Source organism: Drosophila arizonae, chromosome 5 (assembly GCF_054131065.1).
Source record: "Drosophila arizonae isolate 15081-1271.41 chromosome 5, UAZ_ARI_1.0, whole genome shotgun sequence".
NCBI lineage: Eukaryota > Metazoa > Arthropoda > Insecta > Diptera > Drosophilidae > Drosophila > Drosophila arizonae.
Genome location: NC_142925.1, coordinates 22,207,602 through 22,232,476, shown reverse-complemented (window position 1 = coordinate 22,232,476; position 24,875 = coordinate 22,207,602). Strand labels below are relative to the sequence as shown.

At 42.8% G+C, this 24,875-nt stretch overlaps 8 protein-coding genes across 12 annotated transcripts; 4 read left to right on the top strand and 4 right to left on the bottom strand.

Moving 5' to 3' along the window:
* Positions 1-1,243: 1,243 nt before the first annotated feature.
* On the bottom strand, positions 1,244-3,044 carry LOC108617457 (phosphatidylinositol 4,5-bisphosphate 5-phosphatase A). 2 transcript variants are annotated; one of them, XM_089470794.1, is made up of 2 exons: positions 2,903-3,044; positions 1,244-2,745 (listed from the first exon to the last, which is right to left on the bottom strand). In XM_089470794.1, exon 2 carries the CDS (start codon positions 2,720-2,722, stop codon positions 1,655-1,657), a length of 1,068 nt encoding a protein of 355 aa, XP_089326920.1. In that variant the 5' UTR covers positions 2,723-2,745; positions 2,903-3,044; the 3' UTR covers positions 1,244-1,654. The 2 variants fall into 2 exon arrangements, with proteins under 2 accessions (XP_089326920.1, XP_017868751.1); XM_018013262.2 differs by having other exon boundaries at positions 1,244-1,630; positions 1,712-3,023.
* A 143-nt stretch (positions 3,045-3,187) lies between these two features.
* On the top strand, positions 3,188-5,593 carry LOC108617567 (zinc finger MYND domain-containing protein 11). Its single transcript, XM_018013390.2, has 3 exons — positions 3,188-3,454; positions 3,536-4,611; positions 4,669-5,593. The coding sequence occupies exons 1-3, from the start codon at positions 3,340-3,342 to the stop codon at positions 5,407-5,409; spliced, it is 1,932 nt and encodes a 643-aa protein (XP_017868879.1). The 5' UTR covers positions 3,188-3,339; the 3' UTR covers positions 5,410-5,593.
* Positions 5,594-7,375: 1,782 nt separating this feature from the next.
* Positions 7,376-10,176, top strand: LOC108616694 (putative sodium-dependent multivitamin transporter). Its single transcript, XM_018012096.2, has 2 exons — positions 7,376-8,626; positions 8,690-10,176. Exons 1-2 carry the CDS (start codon positions 7,645-7,647, stop codon positions 9,475-9,477), a joined length of 1,770 nt encoding a protein of 589 aa, XP_017867585.1. The 5' UTR covers positions 7,376-7,644; the 3' UTR covers positions 9,478-10,176.
* Positions 10,177-10,800: 624 nt separating this feature from the next.
* LOC108616693 (phospholipid-transporting ATPase ABCA3) lies at positions 10,801-17,750 on the bottom strand. 2 transcript variants are annotated; one of them, XM_018012095.2, is made up of 14 exons: positions 17,485-17,750; positions 16,910-17,423; positions 15,283-16,464; positions 14,998-15,225; positions 14,640-14,931; positions 13,588-14,574; positions 13,005-13,196; positions 12,793-12,907; positions 12,542-12,724; positions 11,820-12,464; positions 11,708-11,757; positions 11,616-11,639; positions 11,230-11,533; positions 10,801-11,157 (listed from the first exon to the last, which is right to left on the bottom strand). In XM_018012095.2, exons 1-14 carry the CDS (start codon positions 17,721-17,723, stop codon positions 10,974-10,976), a joined length of 5,139 nt encoding a protein of 1,712 aa, XP_017867584.2. In that variant the 5' UTR covers positions 17,724-17,750; the 3' UTR covers positions 10,801-10,973. The 2 variants fall into 2 exon arrangements, with proteins under 2 accessions (XP_017867584.2, XP_089326911.1); XM_089470785.1 differs by having other exon boundaries at positions 17,481-17,622.
* Positions 17,751-17,887: 137 nt separating this feature from the next.
* RpS18 (ribosomal protein S18) lies at positions 17,888-18,918 on the bottom strand. Its single transcript, XM_018012094.2, has 3 exons — positions 18,782-18,918; positions 18,352-18,537; positions 17,888-18,285 (listed from the first exon to the last, which is right to left on the bottom strand). Exons 1-3 carry the CDS (start codon positions 18,782-18,784, stop codon positions 18,016-18,018), a joined length of 459 nt encoding a protein of 152 aa, XP_017867583.1. The 5' UTR covers positions 18,785-18,918; the 3' UTR covers positions 17,888-18,015.
* plu (plutonium) lies at positions 18,830-19,651 on the top strand. Its single transcript, XM_018012092.2, has 3 exons — positions 18,830-18,989; positions 19,047-19,448; positions 19,513-19,651. The coding sequence occupies exons 1-3, from the start codon at positions 18,830-18,832 to the stop codon at positions 19,590-19,592; spliced, it is 642 nt and encodes a 213-aa protein (XP_017867581.1). The 3' UTR covers positions 19,593-19,651.
* Positions 19,652-19,743: 92 nt separating this feature from the next.
* Positions 19,744-20,881, top strand: PCNA (Proliferating cell nuclear antigen). Its single transcript, XM_018012091.2, has 2 exons — positions 19,744-19,997; positions 20,062-20,881. The coding sequence occupies exons 1-2, from the start codon at positions 19,890-19,892 to the stop codon at positions 20,734-20,736; spliced, it is 783 nt and encodes a 260-aa protein (XP_017867580.1). The 5' UTR covers positions 19,744-19,889; the 3' UTR covers positions 20,737-20,881.
* A 3-nt stretch (positions 20,882-20,884) lies between these two features.
* Positions 20,885-24,861, bottom strand: Hsl (hormone-sensitive lipase). Of its 3 annotated transcripts, none has more exons than XM_089470791.1 (4): positions 24,772-24,861; positions 21,898-24,286; positions 21,701-21,826; positions 20,885-21,640 (listed from the first exon to the last, which is right to left on the bottom strand). In XM_089470791.1, exons 2-4 carry the CDS (start codon positions 24,277-24,279, stop codon positions 21,491-21,493), a joined length of 2,658 nt encoding a protein of 885 aa, XP_089326917.1. In that variant the 5' UTR covers positions 24,280-24,286; positions 24,772-24,861; the 3' UTR covers positions 20,885-21,490. The 3 variants fall into 3 exon arrangements, with proteins under 3 accessions (XP_089326917.1, XP_017867571.1, XP_089326918.1); XM_018012082.2 differs by having other exon boundaries at positions 24,537-24,839; XM_089470792.1 differs by lacking the exon at positions 24,772-24,861 and adding an exon at positions 24,366-24,530.
* Between the last annotated feature and the right edge of the window lie 14 nt (positions 24,862-24,875).

The window sequence follows — 24,875 nt, the reverse complement described above, 5'->3', positions numbered from 1 at the left end:
TAAAAATCACCAAAAACCAACTGGTTTCGTCAGCCTTCTATCAAATATTGCCCTTTGTGTGTGCTCGTTTCGTTTAGCAGACGACAGTCAATTTTGATATATGTACATACTGATACATGTATCTATATTATTTCTGTCGACGCATCGCTAAAATGCTACCCAAAAACACTTGTTGCATAGATAAACGATAAGGTAGGTGGGAATTACGGATCGACCATAAATGAATTATGGCTCACATTACTTACCATTGCTTACTAAAATTTAGTTTACAATTATACGACTATAAATGACTAGTAATAATCAAATGTACTCTATTATAATCGTATGACCTGAAGTACTGTTCCATATCTACTATTCAGATCATACACAATTTTTAAACGCGTTATACGAAATGAAATATTAGTGACTAAAAAATACACATTTAAATAAATTATCTAGAAAGGCTACATAATATACAGTGGAATCTTGATAAGTCTAAATAGCAAGTGAATAACACATTTACGCTTTTGAGATAAATCAAAAAATCATAAAACGAGATTTAAAATAAATTTATAAAGAATAAACAGGGATTTTATTTATGAGATGATGTATATTATAAAACGATATTAGTATGTAAACTCCTTTGTACGTCTTCCTCATGTGGTTTTAAATATTTAAAAATAAAAACAAAGCAGAAATGTAAAATAATAATTGGTACTCTGTGTTATTTTTATTTATTTATTTTTCTCCTATTCTAGTTACGTTAAGTTTTCAAAGCCTTTTAAAACCTGTTTAACGTTTTTTGGATTCCAACTTTGATTCTGAGGAGTTTTTCTTGTGAAAGTTTATATATATATTGAATTTTTTGGATCACTATATCTATATAACATTTAATATTGTTATATAGTGAATTTTGTGTGTGTGTATTTTTTCTCTTCAATAACAATTCCTAACAATTTTGGAAAACTAATGCTTCTAACTTTTGATAATCTGTAGTTCTGAGGACTGTAGTTCAAGAGGACAGAAATTTTTACTAATCTTGATAGTAATATAATAATCTTTCGCAGAGTATATGCACATATTCTTAACAAAAAGTAAATGACCTCATATCACGACTGATTATTTATATAATTAAAATTCATTACCTAATGTGCTGTATAGCAATAAAGCAACAGGCCTTGAATGCTCTGGGTAACTGTTATCTGCTATATATTTAGAGATAGTACTCACATTCATTCCAGCAAATTGAAGAGCCAAAAGTTGGTTATAGAAAAATAGATATTGCTTTATTGAATCAACAGCTTTAGAACTTTAACAATGTCTTCGCTTAGTATAACAGAGATTCATCAATTAGTTAAACATGCTATATATATTTGATTATATATGATATGTAGCAAAATTGTACTATACGCGTGTATAGAGCGATGTATATAATTGCGTCACGAGGTTACACAGTCGAGAGATTAGCCTGCGCTTTGCCCCACTGAGATTCATCATACAATATATCATGTAATGCGATTGTAAAATTATTTGATTTGCACTTGTGGTTTAGGGTGATATGCGAGATATGAGATTGCACATTTGCCTGCCTTTGGGCGGGAACACTTGATTCGATTTATCACTGAAAACTTTCTAGTTCGGCTTTAAATGGCTATAAGAGAAGCAAAAGGTGAAATCAAAAGTGAAATACAGAGTTAAAGACTACAATTAAGATAAAGCCAAACACACTAACATTTGACATTGTGCTGCCCGCCCCGTGCGTCATCTCATGCAGCTCCTCATCCGTATAAGACAAATTGTGTGTTTCGATTTTATAGCTAAAAGTCGCGGTCACGGGCTTGTGGTCGGAGAGCGTATAGTCCATTTTCGACTGATAAGACAATTGTTGGGCGCTCAGTATAATGGACGGATAACTGTTCGCCTGCACGCGATGCAATATGCGGTCACACCAAGCCGGGCGTCGCTTCAGATTGTATTCGTTGCCGCCTTCATGGAATTTGAAAGTGGGCGCAAATTTGGGCAGTTGCTCCTCCAGCAAGCTAAACGCGTTGCCCGTCTCACGGAGCAGCGTCAACTGGTCTAGCTTCAGCAGCTCATCATAATTTTCATTCTCCACAGCGTTGCGTATATCCCAGGCGGACATCTCGCCCGACAAGCGGAAGTTCAGGTCGCCAAGCCAGAACACAAAGTCGTGATCAAAGATGCGGGGGTAGCCTTTCACATGATACTTGTGGTTGTCCACAATCTGGTGGTAGTCCTCTATGCGTTCCTTCAGCTTGGCATCATGTGCTGCCAAGTGGGAACAAACAAATACGGCACCCGTGCCGTATAGACTAAGTCGTATGCTCACGGCTCCTTTATTGCCCCACACCCCGCCCCAACCGGTGCGCGTCTCATCTGTCTCGATGTCCTTCATGTGCGGTATGTGCTTGTGCTGGGCGAACATGGTAATGAGGATGCCCTGCAGCTGCTTCGACTCTACCTTAACGTACTCATATTCGCTTAACGCACCGGCCAATTTCAGCACCCAGGGATCATCCTGAAAGATGTTCAGTACCTGATTTGTGCTCACCTCTTGCATGCCAACCACATAAATGTCGGGCAGCTTGTTCTGTGGACAGCTGGTAGTGCCATTTAGCTCCAACATGGATGTCAGCGACAGGTCCTTTGGCGAGTGGGTGCCCACATTCCAGGTCAGTAGATATATGCACAAGTCGGCAATAACAGATGTTGACGCGGGCATTGTGTGACGTTGTCGCTAATTAGCTATGATTAAACACTGGTTAGACAACTATGTACGTCAGAGACAAGGTGAGCTAGCGCTGGCGATGATGATTTCACTTTATCCAGGTATGGCCGTATTCCGTTTCGCTGCATCCAGTGGATGCAATGAAAGAATATATCTACAATCGAAGGCGCTTACCAGTGGACTCTTATTAGATTAGCAGCAATTATTAATATTTTTAGCAGCTTCCACGAAGGCCACACGCTTCTGCTGCTGCTGTTGCCGCTGCTGTGTGGTCGCTAGCTGTAAAACTCACCCACACTGACGCGGTGGTTCAATTGGCATGCATCGTTGCCAGATGTTTGATTTTTAAAACTTAAAATTTTTTTAAATGTTAGAGTTTAATATGAAGACGTGGATGCCATTATACATAAAATAAGTAAATAAAATTTTGTAATATAAACTGTTAAAGTATATCATAACGGCAACACTGACTGCCGCCAATGTGGCCAGATGTGTGTGTAGCTGCAACTAATATGCTGTTATCTGGCAACTCTAAACGTTTATTGTTTGGTAAAAACAATAAATAGAAAGAATTCACTGCAACCACAAACTTGTTTTTCGTAATCAAGAAAATGGTTAGCAGCTTCCCACCAAGTGCTGTGCCAAATTGGATGCACAAACTTAAAAATGGTGCATATGTATCCAATAAAATATTGGAACGCTGCTTGCTATCGTCCATGTCAGATGGTACGTAGAAAGTGTAGAATAAATGAAGTTCTGATGCCTCATAATGTTTGTATATTATTTGGATATCTTTGCTGTTCTTAGATGAGGCCTCTCAAGCGGTAGAAGATGCTATAACGAAGGGTATTTTAGTCCCAAAGGGAAAAGCTACGCGTGCCAAAGGAAAACGTATTTCGCTTTGTTTCTCTCAGAAAATTAGCGAACTAAAACCGGATCCCTACTGCTTCGAGTGTCACTTTCCAGGGTCAGAGCCACTAAAGAAATGTCTATCCTGTGATCGTTGCTTTCATGCAGCCTGTCAGCGTAAAAATCCACATCGTCCTAACTACTCGGTGCCCTCGGACAAGGGACAACCACATCGATTCCCACTAAATGAGTCTGATATGGAGGATTCGTGCGACGAAGAAGAGGTGGAAACGCAGCCAACATCCCTTGCTCAAGCAACGCCAACAGCACAAGCTGATTCGTGCGGACTTGACTACAATAGCAACATCAATGTCATCCCTCCAGATCCGCTGAAACGTGAAGCCGATAGCTCCGATGATGTATTCTTTGTTAGTGAGAAACCAGCTCGGCAGCGCAAACGCCGCAGCACATTCATCAAAAGCGAGGAGGCCCCAAATGAGGCCACCGACGAACTAGAGCTGTGCACACCTTGCCGCCTGTTAAAGTTGGCCGATCTGTTAAATCCGCCACACGTATCGATCGAAGAGTTAAACTGCCTGCTGGGCTACAGCTGGCAAACTCACCACACTTGGTTGAAGAAGGATGTGCGGAAGTATATGGCAAAGCATTGGAGCGAGCCCGATGCGACAATTGTTAAGAGTGTGCTCTTTCAGAAGGACATTTTGGGCCTGTCAGATATATCTACAAATATTGAGTTGAAGAAGTACAAGCACTTGTCCGAGTTCCTCATTGACCTGCTCGACTTACAGCATAACACTGGCATCTTCTTTGGCACCAACTGCGAGGAATACAATGCAACTAAATGGCTTCTGCGCGACATTACACACGATATACGTGAAATACGCCGCTGCTCCGATTGCTATCGCTATTCAAACGAATCGGATCGATCCCCATTCTGGTTCGCCAAGCCCTGCACGCAGCGTCACGAGCTCGTCTATGCCAAGCAATGTGGATCGCCTCACTGGCCGGCTAAAGTAGAAACTGCAGTCAAAATATAATCTATGTGTAATCATATATTCATTACTTCACAGGTTATACGCGTGATTTCTAAGAGGACCGATATCTACGATGTGCGATATTTCGGGGGCACCCATTCGCGTGCCTTGGTGTCTGCGCGGGATATACTCCCAATAGATGCGGACATTTCGCAGCTGAACACCAAGTGGAAGAGCACGCGTACGTTTAACCTGGCACTGCGTGAACTCAGGTGTCACATGATGTTGTTGCATCAGCCGATGTATTTGTTTAACTTCTATGCGGATCCTCGTGAAGCTGAAGAGCTTATTAACCGTGCACTACCCCATTGCATGGAGCCGGCTGATGTGAATGTCTCGGCTAAGCGTTCACGTGCTGGCACGCCAGCATCGGCCAAGAAACGCAAAATAACATCCGCAACTATATCACCATTAACATCCAAACGCATACAGCCCACGCGACGCTGTTCCATGATCGTTAGGTCGGAAGCATTTCGAGAAATGTCATTGCATATAGCCCAGTCTTTGCCATCGCTTGGTATGAGAGAACCTTTTGTTGGCTATCAAGCGATGCTCCAAGAAGTTTTGTTCCTAAATGAGGAACTGACACGCAGCAAGACTGAACTAGAGAACATGAAGGAGGAGCTGAAGACAGTGAAGCGCAAAAGATGGTGTCAGCACTGTTTGCAGGAAGCAGAATTTGATTGCTGCTTCACTGCGTCCTATTGCAGCGATGAATGCAAAAGACGCGATAAACGGCGTCACCAGGGCACATGCAGCCTACAATCAAAGTCCTAATGCGAATATTGTTTCTTATAAGTATAAGCTAAATCGTCATACATATTTACACATATATGTACACTCATGGTCAAATTAATAGGTGTGAAATTTTTTTTTTTTTTAAATGGGAATAACGTCTATATTTTTTCATGTAACTAAAAATAGACACATCATAGAATAACAACAACAAAAAACAAGTTTAAAAAATAATAATTTTTAGCATAATTTTGGCATACTTCACAAAAAACTCCAAATTTTGCTAGCCAGATTAATAGGTGTGCCCAGCAAATTTAAAAAAAAATGAAAAATTTTCAAATATTGTAGAATATTTAGAATATATTTAGATAAGTATGGTTAATACCCTGTATATCCGCCTTTATTCGCAATGACTTTGCTGATTCTTTGGGGCATAGAGGATATTAACTTTCTGCACATTTCCACAGGAATGTTGTACCATTCCTCCCGAATATTTTCCCATAATTGGTTCTTATTGGAGCATCTAGTTTTGGAAAGTCTCCTTATAAGGTGTCCCCAAAGGTTCTCAATCGGATTGAGATCTGGAGACTGACTTGGCCACTCAATAACGTCAATTCTATTTTCATGCAACCAACCCTTAACTACTCGGGAGCAGTGTTTAGGATCGTTATCCTGTTGAAATTTCCATTTCAGAGGCATGTTGTCGTCGGCATATGGTAGCATAACACTACTCAATATATCCTTATACAGGAATCTATCCATGATGCCGTTAATTCGATGAATCGGACCAACGCCTTGCCACGAAAAGCAGCCCCAAACCATTATGCTGCCTCCTCCGTGCTTAACCGTCTTCTTTGTATATCTAGGATCTAACTCTTTGCCTTTAGGTCTTCGGACATGTAATTTTGAGTCATTCCCAAATAAATTTATTTTCATCTCATCACTCCAGAGAATGTTCCTCCATTTACGCTCTCCCTCTAAACCACACCAGGCCTTGTGAGTTTGAGCAAAATTAAGCCTCATCCGAATATTTGATTTTCGCAATAGAGGAACCCTGCTTAATAGCCGTCGACGAATAGTTCGTGCCGATACAACATTGCCCATTTCGATGGCAATCGCTCTCGAAGACTTAAATGGGTCCCTTTTAGCCAAAGTGACTATACGGGAATCCTCTCTTACGGTAGTTTTCCTCCGGGCACCCGGCTTCTTTTTATCTTTTTTTGGTTTTAGAGCATTTGTAACGAAGTTCTCCGATCGTCCCATTAGTGAGGCAATGTATTTATAAGTTTTACCCTCTTCACGAAGCTTGAGAACGAGATTTCTCTCTTCAGCACTGCAGTGAACTCCACGACCCATCTAATTTTATTTAAATGTTGCAAATGAAAATTTTTATGCTTCAATCAAATTATATTCAATAATAATACTACCTTTGCTTACTCAAAAACACTTTAATATTTTAATAATTTTTTGTTTAGTTAAACACACCTATTTATGTGACCAGGTCAATTTTGAGGTAGAGAATGTATAATAGCCAAAACTTTTTAGCGAGTAAATTTTTTGGGGGGATTTACCTATTTTCTTATCAAATAGTGTGGCCATACCTAACAAAAAAAATTTCGTGCTGATAGATGTTGTCATACCGTAATTATTCCAAAATATGCTAGAATCTTTGGGTCACACCACTGACCAGAGACTCTGGTCAGTGGTCACACCTATTAATTTGACCATGAGTGTATATATACATACACACGTTTGTGTATTATCATATCTATAAAAATTAAAGAAATGTATCAATATTTTAATTTGCATTTTCTAAACAATTTCATAATTCAGAGTTGTTCTACGAAATGTAAACAAACGTCTTGTGGCTCTGCAGCTGATACGCAGCAAAATTGAAAATGTGTTTGATATTGTCGGCTCCGTTTTGCCAGCAACAGCTGCGAGCTGCTTACATTGCGCAGGGAAAAAATTGCGCCAACAGGTGGCAACGCTGAAAGCTTTTCGTCAATCAGTTGTTATTCAACGGCAAAGCATTGTGGTTGTGTTGGCGGTTGATCCGCATTTTGTTTTTGGTTATTTGTTTATAATCGCGTGTTATTTTTCTCGTATTTCTATAATATATGCGTGTGTGTGTAAACTTTCCATATTATTTGCAAGAAACATTGACAGTGAAGGAGGTCAATAACTGTGCTGTGTAATAATAACGCAGGGTGAAAAATCAATAATTGTAAATTCGTTGAATAACCCCGAATAATTATAAATATACACACAATCAAAATGCCCCTTGGAACGTTTGATATATGGGATACCCTAGTGTTGGTGAGCATTTTAATAATATCAGCACTGATCGGCATATACTACCGGTATACGGGCGGCAAGCAGAAGACAACACAGGAGTATCTCATGGCCGATCAGAGCATGACCACATTTCCGGTGTCCTTTAGCCTGATGGCCAGCTTTATGTCCGCCATCTCACTGATGGGTGTCTCCAACGAGTCGTATCAGTTCGGCACCCTATTCGGTGCCATAAACATATCGTATGTGCTGAGCACTCCGATTGCCGCTTACATATTTCTGCCAGTCTTCTATCGAATGCGCACGACAAGTGTCTACGAATATCTGGAACGACGCTTCGGCCATGCGACACGTCTGGCGGCTTCCATGGCATTCACCTTGCAAATGGTGCTCTATATGGGCATTGCACTCTATGCGCCTGCTCTAGCACTGGAGGCGGTGACGGGCATTCCGCGAGGCACGGCCATACTTGTCCTGGGCCTCGTGTGCACCTTCTATTCCACGCTGGGCGGCCTAAAGGCTGTGCTCATCACGGATGTCTTTCAGTCGTTCCTCATGTTCGCTGCCATTTTTGCTGTGATTGGTGTGACGGCCATTCGAGCTGGTGGATTGGGAGCCATCTGGGATGTGGCCCAGGAGCGCGGTCGTGTACAGTACTTCGACTTTTCAATGGACTTGACCGTTCGTCACACCTGGTGGTCATTGCTAATCGGCGGCATGGTCACTTACCTCTCGCTCTACGGCGTCAACCAGACGCAGGTGCAGCGGCTTCTGAGTGTGCACAATTTAAAGAGTGCCCAGTCCGCCCTTTGGTGGAATTTGCCCATTCTGGGCATGCTTAGCTTTAGCACCATATTCAGTGGATTGGCCATCTTCTATTACTACCGCGACTGCGATCCTGTGCTCAATGGACGCATCAAATCGCGGGATCAGCTTATGCCACTCTTTGCAGTGGATACAATGGGTAACTTGGTCAAGTGCAAAATGATTCATCAAACAATTCACGATTTTGTTTCTCCTACTTCAGGTCAATATCCAGGACTCTGTGGACTTTTTGTTTCGGGTATTTTCTCGGCGAGCTTGTCGACAGTATCCTCGGCCGTCACTTCGCTCTCGGCCGTTACGCTGGAGGACTATCTGAAGCCACTGTACAAGACCATCTTCAAGCGTACGCTCATCGATTCCCAGTCAACGCTGCCCACCAAGATCATTGCCTGCATTTACGGACTGCTCTGCATACTGTTGGCCTTTGGCGCTGGTTCGATGGGTGGCGTGCTGCAAGCCTCATTGACAATCTTTGGCGTTGTGGGCGGGCCACTGCTTGGCATTTTCACCCTGGGCGTGTGCACAGTGCGTACGAATCAGCGTGGCGTACTCCTGGGCTTCTTGCTAGGCCTTACGTTTTCCTTCTGGATTGGCTTTGGCGGACCGAAGCCGGCCCCAACACCACTGCCATTGAGCACCACCGGATGTGAATTGAGAAATGTAACCGAAGTGGCGCAAGCGGTGCAGGCGACGATGTCCGGAGCAGAGCCGCACTTCTTTTGGCTATATCGCTTATCATATCTGTGGTTCTGTGTGCTGGGCTTCTTAATCACCATTGCAATCGGCTACTGTGCCAGCTTAACGCTCACTCACTTCAACATGGCGGACAACTCTCAAATCTATTTCGATAAGTGCCACAAGCAGCTGGACTATGATTTGTTTGCGCCGATTCTCTCGCGACGCTGGCGACGACAACAGCTGGCGAAGCAGGCGCATGCTAACCCAGACGAAGCGCTGACAAAGTTAACACTGGCAACTGGGGCCATCTAATAAGCGAAATCTAATTTATTTTAATTGCTAAATGACATAGTATAATTAGCTTAACTGTGGGAATTGCTTGCCAAAAAATACTAGCAGCTGTTTCAGCAGTTGTCGTACCTAAACGTGCATAACAGTGTGACCTACTTGTATACCTGCGTATAACTATAAATGATCAACTGCTAAGGGCGCAAATTACGTCTTCCATTTTGCAAGAGCATACAACTATATATATAGATATACAAATATTAATTGTTAGCTAGGATGTGTTAAGTACACGTCTATATACCTCGTAGGAATAACTAGCTGATATTCAGTGGGTGAACGTAACGAATGCCACAAATTGAAATAGCCTCAAGGATTAGTAATTATGGCGTTGCATTAGGGACTGCCAGCCATGAGTCTCTAGTGCAGGGGAGTAGCCGGTCTTAGCGGGTTTTAATTTTTGTTAGTTTAAGTTTCTTTAGTGCTATCTTTAAAAATGTACCAAATGCTTATACACCAACCACAATACATATACATATACATCTATATATATATACAATTGACCCCCGTGTGTAAGAAACGAATGAACAAAGTTGAATTTAAGTTATTGAAAGTTTGTACTTATATAGTAAAATACTTGTATAAATATTTATGTGAAGCAACATTTGCTGATTATTAAAATATTGTTGTGCATTTACACTGAATGCACCAAAGTTATTTAGGCAATTGCAAACTGTTCAAGTGCATTGAATAATAGCTCTGGAATCGAAGGTGTATGGAAATACTATATATGCTGCATACTATTATTTATATGTTTATATACACACTATCAACTTTATACGTGCGAATTTTGATAAGCGAACTTTACGCAATCAGCAAGGTTGTTCGATTCAGTGTTCTATGATTCGACATGAATGGACAATTTCATAATATTGTTACTCTATATGAAACGCATGTTCATATATGTGCAAGGTTCGATATAAACGCCAATTGACTGACGTGGCAGGTCGCAGGGTTAACTGTGCAATTGTTTTGTTTAGAGACAGCAACAGAAATGTGTGTCTATAAATTGGCTGCGACAAGCTCTAATTGATCTAGCCCATAAATCGAAGAGACAGTTTACTCACACAAATAGACAGCGGCGACTGTGAGTGTGTGTGTGTGGAAAGTTTTAGTGAAGCCATAGAGTTCAAAGTACCGAAATTTTGTGTTGACATGCATATTTATAAAGTAAGAGAAGAGACGGCGCTAATGCGAAACGAGAGTCCAAAGTCGAGTCCAAAGCTGGCTGGCGGCTTACATTTCGACTCTAATACAATTCCACAAAGAACATGACACATCTGACACGAATGATAAATATAGTTGAGTTATTTTTTCCACACTAGACGTACATGACTGCAAGTTCAACGATCTGCACTGAATTTGTATTTAGGTGCGAAAAGGTTAATTTCACTTAAAAATTTCCGGCTTAACAGCTAACAACATAATTATATCAGTAGATAAATTTTGGTTGATTGATCAATTTATTCCGAATCCTGCTGCTTCGCGAAATCGATAAAGATATCCTCGAGCGATGTCTCACTAATCGAATAATGCTTGATTTGCAATGAATTCCGCTTCTGTTCAACGTATCTGAATATTGTGGACCATTTGACGTCTTTGTCGGGTATTACGATAACCACGTAGCCACGATACGCGTAACTCTCTCTAAAATTAGTAAGGGATTAGTCGATGGTTGGCAAGAAAGTTATATAAATGTATATAGTGCACAGCTCTTACACGATATAGCAGTCTGGAAAATCTGCCTTGAATTTCGCTTCGACATTTCGGATCAATTGAACATATTCAGTTAAGTCATTCGTACTGATGTGCGAATCATATGCCCAGCTTCTCGAAAATAGGGAGGATGATTTTTGTCTAATAAGCGTTGAGGTTGATTTTTTTACATTAATCGTCGAATCTTCCGTCGATATGGGCGCAGTTATAGGCGCTTTCTTTCGTTTTTTTATATTAGTCTGTGTCCCTTTCGTATTGACATCATCTCCAGTGGACAACACCGTCATTTTAGACATCCACCTAGCCTCTGGAAATTGAAAATTGAAGGACAGATATGTGTTCAGACAATACCCTACCATCGGTCATTAAGACTCTGACCGTCTACATACCAGAATTCATGGTCGATTCACTAGCTGAAAAGAATAATGCAGAATTTCATCAATATGCTATGTTTCAAAGGTGGCCCATTTTCGTAGCCTACCTTCTTTTTCGATTTCCACTTCCGATTCGTGCGAAGAAGAGTCGTCAGATCTAAAAGTGTGATCAGAGTCAGGATCAGGATCAGTGGTGCTTATACTGCTACCATCGCTCACCCTAACAACATTTCCAATTCGGTGGCCACTTGAATCCGGATAGTGATGCCCTTATCGTAGTAATGCTTTATCTGTTGCACCGAGCCGTAGCACTGCAGGCTTCCATTGACCATGATGGCCAAGCAGGAGCATACCTTCTCGCACTCCTGCATGTTGTGCGAGGTAAGCAGCAGGGCTCTGCCCCTTTCGCGCATGTCGCTGAGCACCACCCAAATCTCCTCCTGGGCACTGATATCCACGCCGGTGGTGGGCTCGTCGAGGCAGACAAGAGCGTGGGCCAGCACAGCCATGGCGATATTCAGTTTCCTTTTGGTGCCCACACTGTAGTGCCTGATCTTCAGATCGAGGCTCTTGGTGAGCACAAAGCGTTCGGCCAATTTACCGATAATGACCGGAATGAAGTCCTTCTTAATGCCACAGCTCAGGCCGGTGAATTTCAACATGTCCCTGCCGGTCATATAGTTCAACAAGATGTTCTTCTGCGGACAGAAGCCGATGTTCAATAGACCCTGTTTGGTCAACTTCTTAATGTTGACCCCCTTTACGTAGATGTCGCCATCGGAAATGATTTTGATGCCAGCGACCATGCCCAGAGTGCTCGTCTTGCCTGCACCGTTCGGTCCCAGCAAGCCGAAGCATTCGTATCTGCAAGAGGTGCATAATTAGCCGTTACCATCTTCAATCTTCGTCTGTGAGCTAGAAGATCTGCTATAAGCACTTACGGATTGACCTGCAGGGACACGCAGTTGACAGCCACATAGCGCCGGTACTTCTTAGTGATGCGACGGCAGACTAGACTGCAGGCCTTCAGCTCTTCCTCATTTTTGACCAAGAAGTCGATATCCATGCGGGCACGGTACACATTATCATCGTTGTCCCGCAGCGAGCACTCCCTGGAACGACACCTGCAAAGTAGTTCAAGTGGAGGATGTTGAATTGTCTTTTATTTGTGGCAAACGCAACCAAACCAAACTTGATCGCATATCGCAGGGGCAGCGCTCTCGATGCCATCATCAGAAGTATGAAAAATATTATTGGGCTTATGATCAGGCAGACGAGGAAATTGTATATATCCAGCGAGGCTACATCTGAAAGTATCGAAAGATGCACAGATTACAAAGCTCCGATATATTCACGATATAGTTTCATGCTTTTTGCATTCAACTAAGTTGGAGTCAACCTTACCACAGCACCTGTTGTGCAATTCGCAAAAGGAGTTCCGTTCCACCTCATGGCAATTGGTATTTGCGCTGCTGTTGGTTAATAAGAATAGTACGGCCCCATACAAGGAATACAGTGGCAGGATCATGAGCAGATTGTGAAAATGCTTATAGACACCATTATTTCTCAGCGGGATGAGAAAGGCGGCCAAGAACACTAGAATAGAGTAGAGTGCAAACCTATTAGTGACTCCAGATCAAAATCGGTTGGCCTTAGCATAATCGGGTAATTTGTAGAAAATTAAAAATTGAAATATTTATATTGTTCTCTTTCTAAGATTTTCAGGCAAACAAATAATAAAAGTTCACCGAGGTTCCTTTGAAGGAGCTACGAAAGATTGATTTGAAAAGCTCAAGTCCAAAATGTTGAGATTTGAGGGAAGCTAAAAATTCTTCAATTCACATAGTACATATAACTATGCTCCTAACTTATTTTGATGCATAGAATCAATTAAAGGTAGAAAATTTGGACACCAAATTAATAAATAAGATTTAAAGCAATTAACTATTAACGAAATTGTCATGCATGAAAAAATTCCGTTAATTACCAATAGTGCAATAGAAAAGCAGCACGTAGGCCATTCCGCGGCCCGGGTCCTTGAAGAGAAACGATAGAAGGTAGGTGAAGATCAGTGCGGAGATGCCGAATAGCAACAGAAATAGGGATATCCAGCATAGGGTATCTGCTGGATGACGGTATAGTGAGAGAAGCACCGTTGTTATAATCAGCATAAATATGCACAAGTCCCACACAAAGCTCGCCAGCCAGTAGCTCCACAGGCTAATGCCGTTCATTATCTGGACATGCCTCAAGTGCGATGTCTTCTCGTAGACGGGCAGCAGAACGAATGCCGAGACCGCAAAGCACAGATAGGCACAGAGGCAATTGGAATCAGTGCGCGCCAGACGATCGCTGTGTGTAAGTAGAACTGACATATCCGAATCGGCACGAGGCTTATTAACGATCCTGATTTCCATGCTGGCCATGGCATATGCGACGGCTCTATAGATTAGGCCATGTGAGAGACCAGCTCCATGATTCATCCGTCGATTGAACCACATCCTGATCGTGTCGTCAAATGTTGCTGCTGCCACATAGGTTTCTGTGAAGCCTTCCTCGTCCAGCCTAGTATTGTTCAATATATATTGCGAGAGGGTTTCCTGCACCACTGAAATCACTGTGGCGCCGGCATCCATGGCTATATTTTCATACGCCACGGCAATCTTTCTGTTATTGATCAAATAATAATCATGGGGATCTTCGTCAGCTGGCACTAGCATCTCCTTAAGGACGATTGGGTTCTTATAGCCCGACAAGTCGGTGGGATCCAACTCCACCAGGAAGTCTTGTTGGTAAACTAAATCCATAACTGTAAATAGCAATAGTTCTATCAACGGCATCAGGATAATTAAGGTGTATAGTATCGCATGGTTGCGAGTATGTCGACACTTCTTAAACAACAGTGCATGCCAGTCATTCAGATTTTTCTTCGAGCGCTTCAACTCCCGGTTCGCCATGGGCTTGGTCACCCACGCTAGATCAAAATATATATAAATAGCTACATACATCCAGATGCAGTCCCCTTCTAGGGTCACTTACAATCCTCGCTATCCCGTTCACCTAGTTTGCTACGTCGCTCAACCGTATGACCACTTATCTTCAGGAATGTCTCACGCAATGTGGGTGCACTAACCCCAAAACTGGAGAGCTTCAATGTGTCCATCTGACTCTCCAAGGCCTTGAAAAGATTCGTGAATTTGTGCACATGCTGAACTGGCAGACGATACGTTAGCTCCGAACCGACAATGTTTTCCAGTTCAACATTTGGAATGTTATCCTTAAGGAAATCGGTGACCTCATCCGCATTGCAGTTTTCATCGGCCACACACACCTGGATGTAGATCCGGGAAGTAGATTCGTGTTGGAAGTAGCTAGTGGCGTAGCATGCCGGACTTACCAGACGATATCCGGGACCCAGACTACTAATAATTTTCTCTCCAGTGCCGTAACAGTACACGTGCCCGTCGCGCATGATGGCGATGCGATCGGCTAAGACTTCGGCGGCCTCCATGAAATGCGTGACCATCAGTATGCAGCGGCCAGTCTTTTCCATGCGCAACATGTTCCAGACATCACGGCGGGCGCAAGGGTCGAGGCAAGCGGTTGGCTCATCACACAGCACCACCTGGTATATATGGAGTAAGCCGTGAAGATCCTTGGATCTCATCATTGGGCCACTCACCTTGGTATTGCCGCACAGAGCGCAGCACACGGAGAGCTTGCGCCTCATGCCAGTGGTGAGATATTCGACTCTTATGGTCGACTTATCCAACAGATTCATGATGGCCAGGTACTTTTCGGCCTCCGCTTCCGCTTCGGCCTGCTCGAATCCCTTCAAGCGGCTATAAAATACAATATGCCAATAGGCGCTCAGCTCATCGAACAGGATATTGTGTTGGGGACAAATGCTGAGCGAATATTGGCCCATTTGTCTGGCCGTGGGCATGTCAAGGCCTTCCAAGGTCACTATGCCGGATGTGGGCGCTGTGATGCCTGCCAGCATCATGAACGCTGTCGTCTTGCCCGATCCATTGTGGCCGAGCATCACAGTGATCTCGTTCTCAAAGAATTTCATGCTAAAGTCGTGCACCACCTCGTTGTTGCCGTACGACTTGGATAAGTTGTGTGCCTCCAAGATGACTTTTTTATTGCGAAACGTTTCGGTATCAAAGATTTCCGATTTGCCTGATACGGATGGGTGAAATACTTGCTCTTCATCTTGAAATCGGGGGCCATACCGTCTCCATGGGCACCAGAACGACTTTTGGCAAGGGTAATACCATTTTTTGGCCACACCAAATTCGCCAGGATTCAATTGATCCACATACAGGCCGATTAGGATTCGGAATACGTTCGTGAACAGCATGACCATCAATGTGGTGCCGATGGTCACCTCGTCATCGGGATGGCTGTACTTAAACATATTCTTCCACTGCAGACCCGTGCCCCGCATCTCGAAACTGTGAATCTGATAGAATATGCTGGGCATGGCGCTGTTCATGAACAGAGAGACAATTATTGCCATGGAGTTTTGGTGGCGGGGTCCCAACATCAGAAATGGTAGGTAACTAAGGAGCTGCGTCAGGAATAACGAGGTCATCGACATGAGGGTGCTGGTCACAAAGGCGGTGATCATAAACGTGAAGCACACCAATGTTAATATGTAAACAATGAAGATTAACAGCAACACTAGAAAATTGGAGGCCGGACACATGCACCACTTCATGACGCAAACAACAACGATCGTCGGTACAAAATATAGTAAATAGGCCACTATAAACCACGATAGCCAGTTCAGCGTAACAGGCAGACCCATTATGCGCATTACCTCCCTCAAGTGCCTCTGCTTCTCTGAAACGATTTGCTGTAAAGGACGCCAAAAAATGGAATGCATTAGACACTATTCGAAATTATGATCAGGAAGTATTCGGCATTTTCAGCATCCTTCCCATTTTGGCCAAGAATCACAGGCAGATGTTCGTATAAATCTGGAACCCATCTAAGCTAAGTATCATCCGATGTAGACGCCAGAGAGTTGCAAATGGAATTTAATCTAGATCTAGACTTTTGCACAGGCTAATGAAGTTCGATATAGAAGAAAGTATGTAAATATAATGAACGTTCTGGACACTAGATTATCGACTAGAAATTAAAGATTGTTGTTAATAGCAAAGGCCGAATACTATGAGTCGATGGTCCTGAGTATTAGCATTTAAGAGTATGGCTTAAATAATATTTATCTCGATTGAATTCCGCTAACTACGCTCTTGATGGAATTCTAATACAATGGAGATTTTCGTTTAACTTACCTGACCAATAATCAAGCAGGGAGCCATATAAATAAAGGTAAAGTATGTGGTGAGGTGACTGTATAAAGGAGTCAAATATGAAAAATCCATGTACATCTGTTCGGGAAAGGCCCGCACGCTTATTTGGGGAACAAGGAGCGAATAGTTCTTTCTCTGCAGCAACGCCTCATATAGTTTCGCCTGCACAACCAGATAGCCCTCGTAATCATAGGGGGAGCTCTCGGCAGACTCAAAAGTTTTCAAGAACAAGTTAGGCTGCCAACTTCTTATCAAGGTTTTATTCGATCGGAAATGCAACGGAAATCGCAATGCGATGTTGAACTCCAATGGTAATTCAACAATATTTATAAGATTATCCTCGAACTCAATGCCCACAAAGCCATCTTTATCGTGTAGTGCTTTATCCAAATCAGATGCGTATAAATAAGACTCAATAACTTCCGTGCCCAAACTCGCGGCCACGTCCGTAATGACATCATTAAGGACTTTGTTGCGTGGTGAATAGAATATTGAACTAGGGAAGGAAATTAAACGAATCGGACGATCGAGCAGACGCGCAACGCTCAAATACCTACGATACATTCACCTGCATTATGTCTATGGACCCAAATTTCCTTTCATCAATATTGATTGCGGTGTGAATATTGATGATCTGATCGAGCTGAGTATACATGAATGTGAATATTGGAAACAGCAGTATGAATGCCATTCCAATGGGATGAGCCAAATGGATGCTCAGATTCTTGCAGATTAATAAGCGCAACTTCCTACACGCGCCGTGTTTTTTTACTCGAGGCTCCACAAGCGTTGACATTTTAATTTTGGCTACGCTCTCAGAATTGTTGAAATATAATGCTAGGTTTCAACTTTTGAAGGCGTTACAAGTGCCTGTTAGAGCTGTTATTGTAAAATGTTTTTCACTCTTTCTCTTCAACCACAAACCACTGCACTTGAAATTTGAATATCCGATTTTTTAGGTTTTTTTTTTTTTTTTTCATTTTAATTAGTTTTTTCTTTTGTTTTTTGTATTGTGTATAGAAGAATCATAACCAATAGAAGCGTCAGCCTGTATACAGGGATCGATGCTGCATCAGCCAGCCGCAAGCTTACTTCTTCTTGGACACACCCACGGTACGACCACGACGACCAGTTGTCTTGGTGTGCTGACCACGGACACGCAGGCCCCAGTAGTGACGCAGACCGCGATGCGAGCGGATCTTCTTCAAGCGCTCCAAATCGTCACGCAGCTTGGAATCCAAGTTAGATGAGGTCAGCTGCGAGTATTTGCCATCGATGATGTCCTTCTGTCTGTTAAGGAACCAGTTGGGCACTTTGTATTGCAGAGGATTGGAGATGATGGTGACTACCTTGTCAACCTGTCGAACAACAAATGTAAACAATGTAAATAGGTTTGTCTTCCAGTTTCTTATTTTCATATTTACCTCCTCCTCGGTGCATTCACCAGCACGCTTGGTTAGATCCACATCGGCCTTCTTCAACACAATGTTGGAATAGCGACGACCAACACCCTTAATGGCAGTCATTGCGATGCCAACCTTGCGTTTGCCATCAATGTTCGTATTCATGATACGAAGAATGTGCTGGAACTTCTCTGGGATGACGAGCGACTGCAATTCAAAACATATTTGTATTATTCGCGAATTTACTGGTACGGCACAAATCGTAAACAACAAAAGCCGAAATTGCATTTCCGCCCAAATCAGCGCAATTATTAAGACATTTATATATTATCTAACTGCACCATTTAGGCTTCACCGCGTATAGTTTGACGTGCATTTAGCATTATAGCAGAGAACTGCAACTTTTGTTGTTTGATTGGGTAGATATTTCATGATTTATATGTAGACGCACCATTTTGCCCTGTTTAAGCGACAACTATTCAGCCGAAAAAGAAAGCGGATGCGCTGCTTCTTTCCACTTTTGACGTTGACAGTTCGAAAAACGGTGTGCAACAACGTTAAAAACCTGATGTTTATGGAATTTCACAGGGTTACTTTGAACTCGGTAGCCCTGGGAAAAGTGCCGTTACACCGAAAAGTTTCTACTTTAATAATGAGTGGTAAATGTTCTTAAATATTTAAATGTGAGTAAAATATTTACATGTAAATATTTCTAGCGCTCAGCTGTGTAACCGAAAATGATATTAGGGCATTGCGTACTATATGTACGGTAGAGCCTAATCAACAGTACAATATTGAAGAAGTAGATATGTACGGAAATACAGCTTTGCTCAAATCATGCTACCTGGGTAGATTGGAATGTGCACGTACATTGCTAGAGTTCGGTGCAAATATTTACGCCGTCAACTATTTTGGCCAAAACGCGCTAACGCTGGCCAGCTATGCTGGAAACTTGCAGCTAGTACTGGAGTTGCTGCATCGGCGCACATATCAGGACTTTAATTTATCCTCGCTAATACCAGCCGTTTGTGTGGCAGCCATGCGACAGCATAAAGTTTTGGTGGAATATTTTACGACTTTAGATCCCATAGGAACACCAAATTTACGAACTGTGCATGGTAAGTTTATACATAAATTAATTATATACAGGCAAATTGTTAATTAAAACAAAAATATTACTAGGCCTTGGAATAAATGAATTGGGTCGCATGTTAAAACCAAGAAATTTACCGCAGATCAAATTAGTAAACAAATATCATTAAGTGTATGTAACAAAACGATATATTTATTTGTAATAAATTTAAACACATTTAAACATAAATACTACAAACTATATTTATCAGGGCTACATTTATTACACCTTCTTAAATATGTTTGTAAATTGAAGTGATTGGGCAACGCTGTGCCCAGTGCAGATTGACAGCTGTTCGCGCCAAAATGCGAGTTTTACCGCGGTAGAATTCATTAAATAGTCTCATAGGCAACACGCAGCATCAAGTCGCTCAGCGAAATTTCAAAAACTATCATTCCACAAATATAATTTAAATTAAATAATCAATATGTTTGAGGCACGTTTGGGACAAGCCACGATATTGAAGAAAATCTTGGATGCCATCAAAGATTTGCTCAATGAAGGTACTTTTGACTGCAGCGATTCTGGCATACAGGTAAGAACAGCTACATCCTGTTTAAATCATATACATATAAGGTATTTATATGTTTCATTTACAGCTCCAGGCCATGGACAACTCCCACGTGTCGCTGGTTTCGTTGACGTTAAGATCAGATGGCTTTGATAAGTTCCGCTGTGATCGTAATCTCTCCATGGGCATGAATCTGGGCAGCATGGCGAAGATCTTGAAGTGCGCTAATAATGAGGATAATGTGACTATGAAGGCACAGGATAATGCCGACACAGTTACCATCATGTTCGAGTCGGCTAATCAAGAAAAAGTCTCCGACTATGAGATGAAATTGATGAATCTCGATCAGGAGCACTTGGGTATTCCAGAAACAGAGTATTCTTGTGTGGTGCGAATGCCCGCAATTGAATTTGCGCGCATCTGTCGTGACTTGGCTCAGTTCAGTGAATCCGTTGTCATTTGCTGTACGAAAGAGGGCGTCAAGTTCTCGGCCAGCGGTGATGTTGGAACGGCCAATATTAAGTTGGCTCAAACTGGTTCAGTGGACAAAGAGGAGGAGGCTGTCACCATTGATATGCAGGAACCAGTCACGCTAACTTTTGCTTGTCGCTACCTGAACGCCTTCACCAAGGCAACGCCACTCTCCACCCAGGTGCAGCTGTCCATGTGCGCAGATGTGCCGTTGGTGGTTGAATATGCCATCAAGGATCTGGGTCACATACGCTACTATTTGGCGCCAAAGATTGAAGATAACGAGACATAAGGCTGTCGCGCGATTTACCCAGAACGTATTCATTTTTACATATTTACATTTACCGCATAATAATTATCTTACATACGACATCTAAGTTTTAAGATCTTTCATTCAGCATTTCCTCGGGCAAATAAAACATATTTCAAAACATAAATCATTCGTTGTTTGGCAATAACCATTTAATATCATAACACTGGGTACATTTAATATCAATAGAGTTGGCATATGGTTAAATTATAGCAGATCGCCTAAATCTGTTGTCGGGAATTAACAGCAACTGAAATTCGTCGAAATAATCATTTGCAAATGATAAAGCTGTCTTCTCTAAAAAACTTTGCAAGCTTCCGAATGTCATCAACTTAGGCTAAATACTCGTTCATAACAGGCACATTTTGAGGGTTTGCATGAGTGTTGTGCGAGTACATTTTTGTTTCTTAGAAAATATTTTAGAGCGTGTTTACACGCTCTCAATACTTGAACAATTGGCTGTGTAAATCTGGAAGCTTTAGCCTATCTATAATATTAGCTAGAGCTGCCATTACAAAACATATAAAGCTAATCTAATTCATAATATCATATATAAAAGTGTATAAAAACATTTGAGATGCGACTAAAGCAAGAATTGTGCGACACAAACAACATGTCCATGTTGCATACAACAAACCGTGTATAAATATTAATATATGAGTATAAATATGTGTATATATATACATATACATATGTATGTATAATTTATGCTTGTAGGGATTAGTACATATTCTTTTTAAGGCGCCGGCGATGCAGCTGAGCACGCACTGGGACTGGAAGTCGCGTCGTATGCGGTGCTATCGTCGTTGTTATCTTTACTTGCCTGGAGCAATGCCTGCAGTGATTTGATGCACAGCTTGGACCCATCCATTGCCTCATTGGACAACTGTAAGTAAGATTTATTATTAGCTTGTATAAATGAATTCAAAGGAGACAAATTTCGTACCATCGTAAAATTTAGAAAGCCATGGGGCAAGCCTTCAAGTATCTGCAAGTGGACTTGGCCACCCAGACGCTTCAGCTTTTTGGCAAGCATGACGCAATCATCGAGGCAAGGATCCATGTTAAGCGTCTGCAAGAGATATGAATTAAAGTTAAATTTTAATATGGTTTATTGTATATTTAGTTTCAATCTACACTTACAAGTATGCTGGTCTCGGGTAATTGGGAGAGCCACTCGTCGCTGGCCCAGTATGGGGACAGAAACGGATCTTTGGGCACCTCGAAGGCAAACTCTTCGCTGGGACTGCGGGCAATCAAGGCATCCAAATTGCGAACATCCTGCTGACCAGACGTCGTGCTGCTCTGTATCTCATAGGATTGGGTGCAGCGATTAATGATATTATTAACAGCCTCCTGCAAGCGGCCTGGCAGCGTGTCCACAATTATCTCACGACCTGTCTCAATTATAATGTTCTCTTCGGAGTTACTCTTGTTGACACCATTGGCCAGTGGCAATGGCGGAGGTGCTGTTGTGTTATCCTCGGTGGCTTCTATGGTAGCCGTATCAATCAGATATTTATCTAGAAAATGGTCAATATAGGCGGCAGATTCGGCATCCTTCGGTACCTCGGCAGAAATGTCAATCGGATAATGTTCGATGGGCTGCGAGTCATCCTCGAACGACACACAGGAGCTATTATCGCTATTATCAGTGCTGGGCAGATCTGTGCGCTCCACCGTCTGACTGTGATAGGAGGCGCTGGCAAACGTGTCGCTGCTCTCATCCTCATCCGAGCGATTGAGCGGTTCGAGCGGTGTCAGCGGGCTCTTTGCCGTCGACGTGCGTCGACTGGAGTTCATGCTGTGTGCAAGCTTCTCTACTTCCTCAGCGCGTGCCTGTGCTTCTGCGTTGCTCTTTTCTTCTAGCTCCTCCAAATGCTTCTCTTGCATTTTTTCATTAGACGGCGCCGCGTAGGCGCGCAAGCAGCGCATCATGAAGCCGAATGGCAGCAACGGATCCATTAGACACAACAGCCTCGCCGGACTGGGCACAAAGCTAACTAGCGTAGGACAGTAAGCCAGAAACAGACCATCCGGCACTCGTACATTCTGTTCAATGCATTTAAGCGCCAAGCCGATGGAGAGATTGGCGCCCGCTGAATCGCCAGCGCAAATCACACGCTCTGCTGTCGTTCCCAGATGTTGTGCGTTGTTCAGCAGCCAGCAGTAGGCGTAGTATACCTCCTCCAGGGCACGTGGGAAGGGTGCCTCCGGTGCCAGGCTGTAGTCCACCGAGAGTATTGGCACGTCCAGCGCCACAGCCCAGTCGCGTAGATATAGCTCATGCGATTTTGAAGATTGCGCCACAAAGCCACCGCCGTGACAGTGAAATAGTATTGATTTCGAAGGCGCCGATGGGCGACGCCAGCCACGATAGCGACCCTCGCCCAGCATACCAGCTCGTCGCTTCGCACTGAGCAGGCGCACCGAAACCGGCAGACCAGGTCCCAAATGTGAACTGGGCACGGGTATATCAACGAACTGCAGCTCATTGTCAGTGTCCGTGGCGTTGCCTGGTTTTTGCACACGTGCTGGCAAACGAAGAGGCTCGGCGGGCAATTCAATTATGCGATTTACTTTGATGGAGCTGCCCACAATGCTGGGCAGTTTGTGCATGAGTTCCGATTCGGCAAGAAACCAAAATGACTTGCAGAAATCGATTTTCGCATTCTGCGAAATGTTTACAATACGTCTGGCACGCAGCTCCGGATTCATGAGGTATTTACCGCTCGACCAGAGACTGCGAGTGGTTTTTAGCAGTGAGCTGCTGCTATTGTCTGTCTGGGAGTAATACGTTTCCGAGTAGCTGGCCATGCCGATGCCTAGAAAGCGAAGCACACCACGTATGGAGTCTCCATACTGAAAGCCTAAGCAACGGCCATAGAAACAATACTGATTGATGGTGTCGCCCAATTCGAAGAGCTGTTCGGCCGTATGCCGACCGCTGCCCAGCAGATCGCCCGTATTCATGGACCATTGGCGCAGTATCAACAGATACTGTAAGCAGGTGCAGATCGAGCACAGCAACTGGGAGCAGGCTTCTACCTCCTTCATGTAGAACTTCTTGCGAAAGAAGAGTGTGGCGCGAGTGGCAAGCAAGTGCTGGCAAATGCTGAGCCCATGGTCGATGCATGCATTGGTTACATAAATAAAGCTACGATATCCGTTTCCTGGGGTTGATTCGTCAAAATCATATTCATGGGCAAATGTTTCGATTTGCAGTACCAGACGATTCGCTAGCACTATGAAATCTTGCCAGGCAATATGTGCGGCATGCAGCCGTTGTCCATACTCCGTATGATCCTTGGCAAAGTAAGCGGCGTGCTCCTGGCAATTGGTGTACAATTTCAGATAGGTAGGCTTCAAATCGGCGGGTACAGTGGGTGTGGGAGGGACTGTTTGTGCTACGATTACTTTTCCATTGAGCTCTTGCTTCGATCGAGCCAACTTGATGTTATGCTCAAAGTGGGCATTTGGCTTGGGAGTGTGATGGCCCACCTCAGATGCTTCTGCTGCAATCATTGCGGATCTGAGAAAATCAACCGAACAATATTTAATTATGAAGATGTATAACTAAGATGTTTTGCTTGGGATGTTATTTTAATTACTTAATAATTATGGCATTCTGATATACACTTCAGCAATTGAAAGCTTTTTTAATTAGGAGTATAACAACTTTCACTTCACAAACTGCGCACTACTCAATTTTCCGTTTCGCATTACATGGCAGGTTTGTCCAAATCTGTCTCACTGATGAAGTGCGGAAATTAGAAACTTACTGTTTTTATACACCTAATAGCTAATTCACTTCATGGCTAACTAATACAATTGATTTAAATTCAGGTAATTAAATGTCGCAATATGATATGGCATGCAATAGTGTTGATTAAGTGGATTTTCCGTTTAAACGCGCTCTTTAATTCATTAAGTTAGTGAATCATTTCATGAAGCTTTTTCAGCAATGGTTTCTATTATTTCAGCAAACTATATTCGTTAGTATTATTTATTCACTACCATTCCAATCAAAAGAAGAACCCAATCACAATCACAACAATTGACCGCAAATAATAGAACAGAACTAGTTCAGTCTCAGCTGACCAGCTCTAGATTGTGTTTTC